Source organism: Sminthopsis crassicaudata, chromosome 5, assembly GCF_048593235.1.
Source record: "Sminthopsis crassicaudata isolate SCR6 chromosome 5, ASM4859323v1, whole genome shotgun sequence".
In the NCBI taxonomy this organism is placed as follows: Eukaryota; Metazoa; Chordata; class Mammalia; order Dasyuromorphia; family Dasyuridae; genus Sminthopsis; species Sminthopsis crassicaudata.
In genome coordinates this window covers 81,489,694-81,502,602 of record NC_133621.1, presented here as the reverse complement: position 1 = coordinate 81,502,602, position 12,909 = coordinate 81,489,694, and the positions used below count along the sequence as shown (strand labels likewise).

The window sequence follows — 12,909 nt, the reverse complement described above, 5'->3', positions numbered from 1 at the left end:
GAGAGAGAGAGAGAGAGAGAGAGAGAGAGAGAGAGAGAGAGAGAGAGAGAGAGAGAGAGAGAGAGAGAGAGAGACAGAGAGAGAGAGAGACAGAGAGAGAGAGAGAGAGAGAGAGAGAGAGAGAGAGAGAGAGAGAGAGAGAGAGAGAGAGAGAGAGAGAGAAGATAATGGGGAATTTTTTCTTTCCTTTTTTTTTTCCAAGACAACACAACAGTATACTCTGCTTATCAAAATTTGGCATGGCACACTGGGTAATCCACTAAATAATAATAAACCACTGATAGTCCCAATCTGGGAGCTGAAAAGAATAAAACATCCCTGATTTCTATCAAAGCTCAGCTCAAATATCATTCACTTGAGGTTTTTCCTAATCCCCAAACACTATTGCCTCACACCACCCCAACAAATTACCTTCTATATTCTGCAAGTGCTATGTACAAACGTTCTGTTCCTATAGATCAAGGGCAGAGACTATTTCTTTTATGTCTTTGCCTTGCTAGCACCTAGCACAGGATCTACTCTGCTGTAGGTCTTTAAACACCTGACAGAAAAATGTCAACCATTTCATCACAAATCTAATCCAAAATTTTGCTATTACAAATCTCAAAGATGATTCAAAACAAAAGTTCCAAATGTATTATTTCACATCCATCCACTTCAGAGTTCTAGATAATCAATCATATAAAGATTACTGCCTCTATTTCCCTAGTTCTTGGGAAACTATTTCATAGAAAATAGTTGATCATTTAAAAAAAATAAAAACATCCAGTTTGGAGCTTTCATTCCCACACCCAATATGTAAATATCATTTGATATTCAATCCTAAAATGAACAAAGACAGTACTACTCTGCTAGCCAATTTTAGATTAGGAGGTTGCCAACTTCCTTTTGGTTATATGAAATAAATTTGGTAGAGAGTTTTGTTTATTTTTTTTCCTGAGATTCATCTAATTTGAGCTAGGAGAAAACAATTGAATAAGGCAAAACACCTAATTCTGATTCTTCTTTATTTTTATTTGGGATATAGAAATATCTAGTTACCTCACCTGAGTCTATTTCTTCTGGAATAAAATGAACAAAAAGATAATTATTTGTTGAATTAAATTCACTTTGAACACAAAAATATGATAGCCACATTGTATTCGCACATATGACATATTACTTGGGCAAATGCTTCTGAAGAAAAGGATGGATAGAAAAAGCAAGGGAACAAAAAGCTTTTTAGAGACAGCTGCTTATTTTTTTGTCTATTAAAAGAGAGTGAATAAAGATTCTGAGTGATCATCACTTAAGACAGATTAACAAATTATCTACTACTAAGTATTTAGAGGTACTGGAAAATAAAGAGCAGAAAGCCAACATCTCTGAAATATGAAGACTTGGGTCCTAGTCCTGACACATAATCAGTGGTGGGACTCTGGACAAGTAACTTAACCTCTTCAAATCCTAGGAACTCTCTATGAATTTGCAAAGAGTTTTGGATTTCCATGGGTAGAGGGAGTTCCCTTCTCCATGTAGTACCTTCACTAATTAAATCAAAGTTCAAGATGAAAAAAAAAAAAAAAAGAAATCCCAGCTTAGGTTCTTGGGAATTTCTCTTAGATGTTCACAGAATCTTGGAATTGGAAAGGAAGTTTCTTCAGCCTGAGCAAGAATTCCACAACCCTGTAAGATTTTTGAACAAACAGGTGCTTGAACACCTGTAGTAAGTAGGAATACAATCTCCAGAGATAGTCTATTCAACTCTCTTAGGAAGTCTTCTTCATATTAATTAAGCCTCCTTGATGCTCCTACTCCTGCTCACTGGGACCAAGAAGATTAAATATGGATTGTCTTATAGTAGAAAGTACTTCAAAAGTACAGGGTGAAAGGAAAGAGAATAAATGAAGAGAAATACAATTAGCAATAGTAATTATAAAAAACTTTTGGAAGCAAATTTCTCTGATGAAATATTATTGTTCTCTTGGAAACAATGAGCAGGATGCTCTCAAGGAAAAAAAAACCTGGAAAGTCCATCATGAATAGAGTGAAATATACTGTATTCAAAGTAATAGTAATGTTTTGGGATGACCAGCTGTAAATGGCTTTGTTATTCTCAACAGTACAATCATCCACAATTACTCTGAACGACTTATGATGAAGAATCCTGTCTCTCTCTCTCTCTCTCTCTCTCTCTCTCTCTCTCTCTCTCTCTCTCTCTCTCTCTCTCTCTCTCTCTCTCTCTCTCTCTCTCTGTCTCTCTGTCTCTCTCTGTCTCTCTCTCTCTCTCTCTGTCATTCTCTCTATTATTAACTTAATTTTTCTTGAGGATTTTTATTTTTGTTGGGGGGGGGGAAGAAATCTATGTTTTCTTTCACAACCTGACTTTTATGGAAATGTTTTATGTAACTTCACGTGTGATTTCTTAATTGTGGGTATAAGGGAGAGAATCTAGAACTCAAAAATCTTAAAAATAAACGTAAAAAATTGTTTTGAATGTAACTGGGGGGAGAAATATCAAATAAATAAATATTTTTGAAACAGAAAGTACCTCAAGGTCTTAAGAATAAATATTGTTTTCCCCTTAGCTCTGTTCTCCAGGCTAAACAAGTAATAATATCCTTCTTAGGTTCTAATGGAACAGCCCAAGGGGAGTTCCATTAAAAGGAAATAGAAATTCTTCTGTTTGCTAGTTAACATTTGTTTGCTCAAGGTACAGTTTCCTCTTTGTTTGCTTAGTGAACAACCTTCCCTTTATACAGATTTATAGGCTATAATGTGAAGCAGTCTTATATAGAGTAGAATATTTAACTAAGCATTAAGGAGGGGGTCTATCTATAATATAAGTCTCTCTCTCTGTAGGCCTCAGAGTCTGTAACTGTCTCTCTAAGTCTATATCTCCCTATGTCTTTAATTCTTTGTTATTTTTAGCTGTTTTTGTAACTGACTCTTCATGTATCTAGTTGATTCTCTCTACCTGTCTCTCTCTGTTTCTGTCCAACTCTGTCTGTATTCTGACCCCCTCTAAGAGAAAAAATAAGTCATTTTCAAAAAGTACTACCATCGTGAAGGCATGCCACATCAGCTGAATGACTAGGGGCAATTTCATTTTCTCTGGCTTGTCAATCTTGAGTCCAGGTAAGTCATTAAGATTAGGACCATTTGATTCAGTGACCAAGCTTGAGGCAGGGAGCAAAAGAAGAGAACCTCTCTCTCCTGCTGGTCATTTCTGAAAAGTACTGAGAAATAACTTACCAACTTAACCAAATAAACCATTTCTCTGGGTTTTTTCTAACCCAAAGGCTGATACTGAAATAATATGAGCTCCAAAGGGAAACAATGTTTAAGGAGGTCTATTAGACATGTTCAGCTCACACACAGATTTTGCATTACTGTCCTTGATATGCTAAAAGGAACAACACACAGAAAATGTAATGGAGAGAGCAGAATTGGAATGATAAAAGCACATTCTTCCTTCTTTGAATTCAATGACATTCAACAAGCATTTATCAAGTTCCTTCTCAGTACAAAACAGTGTAACAGATGTAAAGTAGAAATACCCAGCAAACACAACAATGGTATAATTCATGAAGTAATGGTGATATAGTATCTGTACAGTCTTTCATTCTCATATCCATATTTACATAGTAGGCACTTAAGAAAGACCTGCTCCATTCTTGACTGACAGTCAATACTTTATCTCCACCCAGATGGATATTACCTTATTTTTAGATTTCATTAATTATAAGTTAGATTGCTGCCAAAAACTCCCAATTACACACACAGACTTCCATTTTCTCCTTTCTCTAATCCATCTTCCACACAGTATCCAAAATATTCTTCCTAAAGCGCAAAGGTCACTATACCAAGAATCTTCAGTGGTTGCCTCTTGCCTCTAAGAAAATTCAAATTTCTTAATTTGGCATTTAATTGTTAAAAAACAAACAAAAAACAATCTAGCAATAATCTTCCTTCTTTTTCAGGTTTGCTTCCCCTGATTGACATGCTATTCTCTGAATGATATCCCATCATTCACTTCCAAACCTCTGCACAAGCCTGGAATGTCTAGAACATAAACTTTATTCACTTCTGTCTCTTAGAATCTTAAGGCACAATTCATTCCATCAAGACACAATTAATTTTCTGCTAGACACCTTCATTTAGCCTCTTAGGTGTTAATGTTTTCTCTCTCTTCCTAAAATTATCATATATATACTTTTTACTCTCCCTAATAGAAAATGAACTCTTTGTTTTGGTTTTATATTCCCATAGCAAACTCTTAATAAATACTTTTTTGGAGTGGATTAGAGTTCCCCTAAAGGGACACCATTGAAATTAAATTCATGCTATTATTACAAAAAAACAAGTTCTATAATAATTCTTTTATATTACTGTGTTTTAGTCTCCTTAATTACTAATCTATTGTTGATAGACAAAGGTTTCTATAGACAAGCCTACAGCGGACAGTGTTTTACAAGCCAACTCAAAGAAACTACCTTTGGAATCAATATAGTTTCCCACATGTGATTAATCCCTTATTGCATCAAGTCATAGCATTAGAAGTATGTGGTCCCACTGGCTGCTTCCGATGATAAGCATTATCAATCTGAAAGGTATAATATATATTCATAACATTCTTCATTTCTCCCATCAGCTCCACAATAGATAGCCATTTACAGGAAAGCTATTAGAAATAGTTTCACACCCTAAGTCAGAAAGATATATGACTCCAAATACCCTTTACCCAAAGTAGCCACTCTGATGACCTAATTAAGCACTTCTCTAATTCAACTAACACCATGAAAACTTCCTACAATCATTCAAACTTCTACTTTGGATTCCACAGGAATTGTCACCTAAAGGGAACATAGAATTGCCCTATTCCCCAACCTCTGGGTTCCTCCTAATGGGAATGGCTTACTATTCTACGAAGAAGAGCTAACATCTACTCAGTGGGTAACCCCTGGATGCCTCTATCATCAAGGTCCTAGTCTACTAAGTAGTGGTCTGGAAAGCCCAAAACCTAAACTTTGCAGCAGGACTTCTAAGAATTCTGCCTCAGCTCCTTATCATTCATAGGACACTTTATGGTTAGGGCTATCAGCAATGCAGTATCACCACTGCTAAAAAGAACCTGGGTTAGAATCCAGGCTCTATATTTATTACCTGTCTATCTTGGGATATTTAATTTAACTTCTCTGAGCTTCTATTTCCTTTCATGTAAAATTAAGGTATTTTATATATATGACTTCTAATATTCCTTTCTACTCTAAATTGATCATTGAAGTTATAGAGAAATATATGTGTATATATAAAAAGTTTGATATTGAGAAAGAGACAAAGATACATATAGGGACACCTATCTAACTCATTACATTCTCCTAAATACTACCTATGTATGTGTAAATATCTATAAAGCTGAGACTGAGATATCTAGCTCTTTATACTTTCCTACCTGCTACATATGTGTGTGTGTGTGTGTGTGTGTGTGTGTGTGTGTGTGTGTGTAAAAAGCTACATATTTAGAGAGATAGAGGCAGATATCTAGTCCTTTATGCTCTCTTGGATACTACAAATATGCATGTGGCACATATATATCTAAAGAACTAGACATTTAGATATGGGCGAAAGAGAGGGAGGGGAAAAGGAGAGGGCAGACAGAGGTGGGAAAGGATAAGGAGGAGGGGGGAAGGAGAAGGAAGGGGGAATGAGGATTTAGCTTGCAATGTGTGCACTTGCACTGCACACAGCTGTGAGCAGGTAATAAATGAGGATGTTTGTTTTAAGCTAGAGACTTGAGTCACCAGGTCTTTCAAAGACAAGGTTAATGGAATCACAAATTATAGCAGACAAGTGAAATTATCTCTCAACTCAGCCTGGTCATAACCAGATTATAGACCTGAGATAACAGTGTCTATCTCTTAATATCATGACTACTTTCTGGTACAAAACTAAGACATTGGTACATAATGGTTTACTTGAGTTTTTGTAAAGATGGCAATCTTAAAGTACTGATTCAATTTAGTCTTAATAAGTCTCCATGTATTAAGTTCAAATTAATGCCAATGAGGCTTGTCTTAATGAAACTACAAACCTGCCTCTATATTCAATTATTTGTGGCAGCTGGTTTCATTGAGTCATCTGCAGTCATTAGGGAAGAATATAGTACTGTGAGGCTTTCATATAATAGAAAAATAGGCATTGGTTTCATTCTAAGAGTAAATACAGACCTAGAAATATTTCCTAGCTAAAACTATAAATACACATATTTGGGGTTGTTGGTCAGTCATTTCATAGTCACACCCAACTCTGTGACCCTTTCTGGGGTTTTCTCGGCAAAAATACTAGAATGGTCTGCCATTTCCTTCTCTAGATCTTTTTTACAGATGAGGAAACTAAGGCAACGAGGGCCAAATAACTTGCCAAAGATCACACAACTAGTGAGTGACTAAGGCCAGCCCAGAACTCATGTCTCTCTGATTTCAGGACCATCAATTTATCCACTGCACTTCCTAGTTCATATATATGGATATATATATATATATATATATATATATATATATATATATGTATGTATATACATATATATATATGTAGCCATATGTATAAACATGTACACACAAGTATATATGTATGGATATATACATATTTAGTTTATGCAGTTTATGAGAGGAACAATAACAAAGATAACACTGCTAAATATCTGAATAAACTGAGAAACAGAAAAAAATAGAATATTGTGGATGATGCAGACTAACAAGCAGGGTGGGTAACCCCAAACAACATAGCAGGGTGGGTAACCCCAAAGTGCAGAACACTGTCCATCTTTCTTTTAATTCAGGCACAAAAAATAGGCTTGTCTTGTTGCAGATTTACTCCCCAGTTCTGTTCTATTTCAGGTGATCTTTAGAATAATTCTCGTACTCAGAGACTACAAAGAGTGACAAGAGGCAACATAAAACTTCTTGAGAGTGAGAAGAAAGATAGGCAGCCAAGATGAGGGGCATGGGGATGCAAAATATTAGCTTGTGGAAGGCAGAGCTCTTTCATTTGTGTGTTTCAAAGCCTAACACTTATTCAATAGAGTCTTAATCAATGTTTGTTCAATTGTAAGGATAGTCCAGTATTTAAAAGATGATCCACTCAATTCTTCAAGGTAGAGTTAAGTGCAAGGCCAGCCTCAGGAAAGTTAACTATTTTAAAATACTACCTTAGAGGATTTTTAATACTAATTTAGAGGAAACAATAAGAATGAGGGATGAGTGGTTATTTTAAAAAATCTAATGACCCAGTAGATCGTGCCAAAGGCCAGAGATTAAAAAAAAAAACTATTTATACTCAGGAGTCAGAAAGGGAGTCTGTGTTTGTAGCTGCTTTGAGGGAAGATCTTCATCCATTAGTAGCATTTGTATTTCTACTCTTTTCTTATCCAAGAAGATTCAAAATCCATGAAATTAACAACTAGCCAACTGCATATGTCTATCTGTCCCAATCTTATGGCAGGGCTAAACTGTTTAGTTACCAATGGCTACTGTAAATCTTAAGTCCTTTCAAAGGCAGTATGCATCCCTGTTTTATTATTCCACATCAGTGAACCAAAGAGTACAATTTTATAAATCTTATTGTTTTTTAGACTTATATATATGCTAAAAATAATTTTAAGCACTGTTTTCCCAAATCAAGACTGTGAATGTATTTACATGGAAAATGCCTTTCCTTTCCAAAAAATTCAAAACTTTCAACTTAATCTAATATCTGTATAATTCCATAAAACAAAACCAAAGAAATGTGATGGGCAAACATAGATTACAGGGTACTTTTCTTTTGTTGATGCTATGCAAATCAAATAAAACACATTCTCTCTCTCTCTCTCTCTCTCTCTCTCTCTCTCTCTCTCTCTCTCTCTCTCTCTCTCTCTCTCTCTCTCTCTCTCTCTCTCTCTCTCTCTCTCTCTCTCTCTCTCTCTCTTTCTCCTAGCTTCTTAATGAATCTTTGCTGCATTTGAGTATAATAGACAATACAAGATTTGCATGAGCTAGTCTATAAATATAGAAGGGAATTAGATTTTTTTGTCCAGGAAAAGGGGCAATTTCTTTATTTAAAAAATCTTAAAGAAAAAGAAAAAAAAGGTCTATTGCCTTCAGTTTTATGACTGCCTCTGGTGACTAGACAATTCTGCCCAGCCACTGGTTAGAGGCAGTCAGATATCCATCAGATATCCATTTGGAGATTTGTTTCCTCCACCAACCCAGAGTATCCTTGGACCTTAGATAAATAGCACAGAATTGATTTCTCAAGATGGTAGAAAAATCAGCATGGTGAAATAGTGTTACATTTAGAGTTACAGGACATGGGTTCAGATTCTGACTCAGAACTCTTACCTTAACCTTAACCTCTCTAGTGGCTTGATTTCATCAGTTATAAAATGACAGGACTGGACTAGAGAATCCCAACAGTTTCTTCCATTTCTAAATCGAGGATGCTTTCCTGTTCACAATTACAGATAACATGTGACCAGAGTTAACTTAGACTCAGGATTTAAGGCCAGGAACCGTGAGCTAAACTTGGAACTGGAAATTCAGTTTAATTCAAAAGTCATCTGTTAAAACACCTTTATGTTCCAGGCACTGAAAATACAAAGACAATTAAACATATCTTGCCTTTAAGGAACGTGTATGTTACTGCCTAGATTTCAAATTCCACCTCCTACAACTCACTACCACAAGCAAATCATTTAACTTCTCTTGCCTCAGTTTTCTCACCTGTAAAATGAGGATATGAATATCTATGGTGCCCCGTATATATGAGGCAGCACAGAACAGTTGGTAGTGACCTGATCATAGTGTCAAAAAGTCAAATGCCCAAGCCCTACCATAGACCAGTTCAATAATTTGGGCAAGTAACTTACCCACTCAGCACCCAGGACAGCTCTTTAAAGACCTTAAGTTATAGATGCTGGAATGCTGATAAATGATTAATAATCAACTTCCAAAAAGAAAAGAGATACAGGAAGCACTTATAAATTTAATCTGTATTGTTTTCTGTTTTACTTTAAGTCTAGACAATCAACAAAATAATATTTAATCCCTGATTTGTAGCACTTGCTGATTTCTGAGGAGTTAATTGCTCAAAATGAAAATTTAGCAATCAGCTCTCCCTCTCTGTTTCTGTCTCTCTCTCTTTTTCTGTAAGTCTGTATCCCTTACTCCCTCCATCCCTTCCTGTCCAAATACAGTCTCTATCATGAAGAAGAGTCACTTACATCAACTAGAATCACATATTTGAACCAAAAAGCTAAACAAAGACTTATCACATGATTGGGCAGAGGCGCAAATAGGATAATACATTTAAAGTGTTTTTGCAAACCTTAAAGCACTATATGAATGTTAGCTATCATGATTATTATGTTCTATTCACCATCTTGCAACCTCACCAGGAAAAGAATTTTTAATGTGGTTCTGTTCTAACCCAGGTTACCATCTATCAAAATTATGAAAAAACTCCCCTTGAAAATAAATCCTAAAAATGGTCATTAATTTTTGTTCCTGTTTTTTGCAGCCATTGACCCCAATTCTCATATAAGAACAACTCTGAATAGGAATTTTGCCTGCATCTACTATTTAATGAGCTTCTAGGCAACAAACGACCAAAAAGAGTCCACTCCTCCTTTAAAATTTGATGATCTCTACCTCTAGGAAAACTGGCCTCATAACTCCCAGGATCTCCTTTTCCTTTACAAGGATATTCAAGTTAAAAAGCAAAGCCAACTCATGTTTGAAGGGTAAGAGAAAGAGAGGATAGGTCCACTCTGATAATCAAATCATCCTCTATCTGCTAAAAAAATTTTATTTCATCTGCAGGTATTTCAGAATGACCAGTCTAGTTTGCAAGTCAGCCAGCCATAAAGACAAGCCTGAGAAGAAGGAAGAACTTTGTTCAAGGAAGCCAGATGATCCTCAGATACAAACAAGAGCCTTTTGTTCTACTTTCACTCATGTTTACCTAATGAAAGAACTTTACCATGGCTCCTGATAAAAGCTTAATCCAGCACACTTTTATTTTAGAAAATATTAGGAAAGAAAGAGACCTTGGAAATCAAGTTACAATCCTCATACTTTACAGACAGGATAAATTAACCTCAGAGAGATTAAGTGCAGTCGATGACTGAGGTAGCATTTGAACCCAGCTCTGGAGTGCCAAAAATTCTTTCCACAGTCAAAACTGAGGTGAGACGACAAGCCAGGATGTATAGACAGTCAATAGAGAAGAGACTTGTAAAAAGCATTTACTCAATATGGTTTTATATAAAGTGGGGTTTAACAGAAAACGATTTCTTTTGGAGAGTGTGGACTAGACCATCTTCAGTTTTAAAGGTGAGCTGTCCATCTTCCCTAATTACCATTTTGTTATCACCAAACATGCCTCTTTCATCATATTTCTCCAAAGGCATCAGGACATAATAGCAATACCTCCTGAGACATGTCACTATAAAGCGTTGTGTTTACACAGCTCAATACAATAGGATAGTGTGTGTATAAGATACCTCAGTTATTCCTGCTATCTACATTTCATCTGCCACATTAGCAGACTTTGATCCCTATCCACTCATGCAGAGTGCCACATCTGCTGCCTTGTTTTAGAAGGAGGAGGGAAGGAAGGAATAACTTTCAGACAGCTGGAAGGTGCAAAAATTCAATGAAATGAAACCAAACTGTTTAAGAAGAGAACAAAAAAAATCATGAATGGCAAAAGCCCAGAGGAAGCATATATTCCATCTAGATTATTTCCTTTTTTTATGCCAAAGAATTCATCTTAGACAGCACCAGGCTCTATCAGTTCTTACTACAAGGGCCGTTAAGGAGCAGCTTGAAATTGCTGGCAGATTATACTGCAGTGCATTTTTAAGAGAATATTTTTCATTTAAATTGATTCTCCATCTTTCCTTCCATGCAAAAGCATCCAGGGAAAGTTCTATTCTTTCTGCTTTCTTCAGCCATACTATACATAACCAAAATTAAGCAAAGAGAATGTCTCTGCTCAAGTGTGTGGCACAAGATCCCTCAGTTCCTGTGTCCTACTCCTTCCCTCAACATCTGTAGCACTGTTCTCAAGTTGGAGAAGTACACATGCAGGAGCAGAAATTGGTTAGCCAGAGACCTCCTACTTACCATTTACACAGATTTCAAATGGTCTGCAAAGGTCATCCTCAAACAAACAGCCTGTTGGGAAGAAGAAAAATAAAGATAGCTTAGTACTAGGAAAAGGATTGTCAAAGGAAGAGTTCTCTGAGTATTAATACTGCAATGTGAGACAGATGTTTGGCTTCTCTTAAGTGTGATAAATAACAGGGAAAAAATATTAAACATCCTCTTTTGTTTAATTCTTTCCAGTCTAATGTCTAGTTTTCTCTCCATAAACTGAAGGAATATGTTGACTTCAAATCTGTGTTTAAAAAGATCATTTCCACCAACATCCTCACATCACCAGAGAATTCATACCAATTTTCCTAATCCAAAATTTCCCTTTAATCACTGCAGTACAAAGGAACATAGTTAGTCAGTTAGTCTTCAGGAGTCAGCAATCATACATTAAACACCTACAAAGTACTTGGCACTGTGCAATAGGATAGGGAGAGAAAGAAAAAAGCAAGTTACAGACCCGGCTTTTAAGAAACTCACAATCTATTAGGGAGACATTAGGCAAAAAATTATGTACAAACAAGATATACCAAATAAGCTGGAGATATTTTTAGAGGGGAATCAATAAGGTTGAAGAATACTAGAAAAATTTTTTTGCAAAATGCAGGATTTTAACAAGGAAACCAGGAGATGGATATAAGGAAGGAGAAAATTCCAAATCCTCTGTATAACCATTGAAAATACAGTCAAGAGATAAAATCTCTTGTGCAAGCAACAGGAAGGAAGGCAGCATGAGTGGATCACAAAATATATGGTGGAAGTAGAGATGGTATATTAAAAGACTGAAAAGGTAGTAAGGATCCAGGTTCATTCAAAGGGCTCTGAATACCAAACAGATGATTTTATTTTTTTATCCTAAAGGGGGCAGGAATAGAGTATCTAACCAACTTTGAGCAATGGACCTCTTTAATGATCTGATGAAGCATATAGATCACCTCAGAATAATATTTTATTTTTATTAAAGCTTTTTATTTTTTAATTCTTTAACATTAGCCCTTGCAAAACCTTGTGTTCCAATTTTCCTTCTTTTCCCCTACTCCCTCCCCTAAATGGCAGGTAGTCCAATATATGTTAAACATAGTAGAAACATATGTTAAATCCAATATATACATACATATTTATACAATTACTGTGCTGCACAAGAAAAACCAAATCAAACAAGTAAAAAAAGAAGCAGAATAAAATGCAAGCAAGCAACAACAAAAAGAGTGAAAATGCTATGTTGTGAACCACATTCAGTTCCCACAGTCCTCTTTCTGGCTCTCTTCATCACTGAACAAATGGAACTAGTTTGAATCACCTCATTGTTGAAGAGAGCCACATCCATCAGAGTTGATCATCTTATAATTTTGTTGCCATGTTTAATGACCTCCTGGTTCTGCTTATTTCACTTAGCATCAATTCATTTAAGTCTCTCCAAGCCTCTCTGAAATCATCCTGCTGGTCATTTCTTATAGAACAATAATATTCCATAACATTCATATACCACAATTTATTCAGCCATTCTCCAATTGATGGATATCCATTTAGTTTCCAGTTACTACAAAAAGGGCTCCCACAAACATTCTTACATATGTTGGCCCCTTTCCCTCCTTTAAGATCTCTTTGGGCTATAAGCCCAGTAGAAAAACTGTTAGGTCAAAGGTGTATACACAGTTTGATTACTTTTTGAGCATAGTTCCAATCATTCCCCAGAATGGCTGGATGTATTCACAATTCCACCAACAATGTA

The 12,909-nt window shown here is 35.9% G+C and overlaps 1 protein-coding gene across 4 annotated transcripts in view; it reads right to left on the bottom strand.

Annotated features, from left to right (window-relative positions):
• The window catches only part of PTPRN2 (protein tyrosine phosphatase receptor type N2), a 1,470,018-nt gene that overhangs the window by 1,280,325 nt on the left and 176,784 nt on the right, over positions 1 to 12,909 (bottom strand). For all 4 annotated transcript variants that reach the window (XM_074267305.1, XM_074267309.1, XM_074267307.1 and 1 more), the window contains exon 2: positions 11,148 to 11,198. In XM_074267305.1, the coding sequence (XP_074123406.1) occupies positions 11,148 to 11,198 (51 nt within the window). The remainder of the gene's footprint in view (positions 1 to 11,147; positions 11,199 to 12,909) is intronic.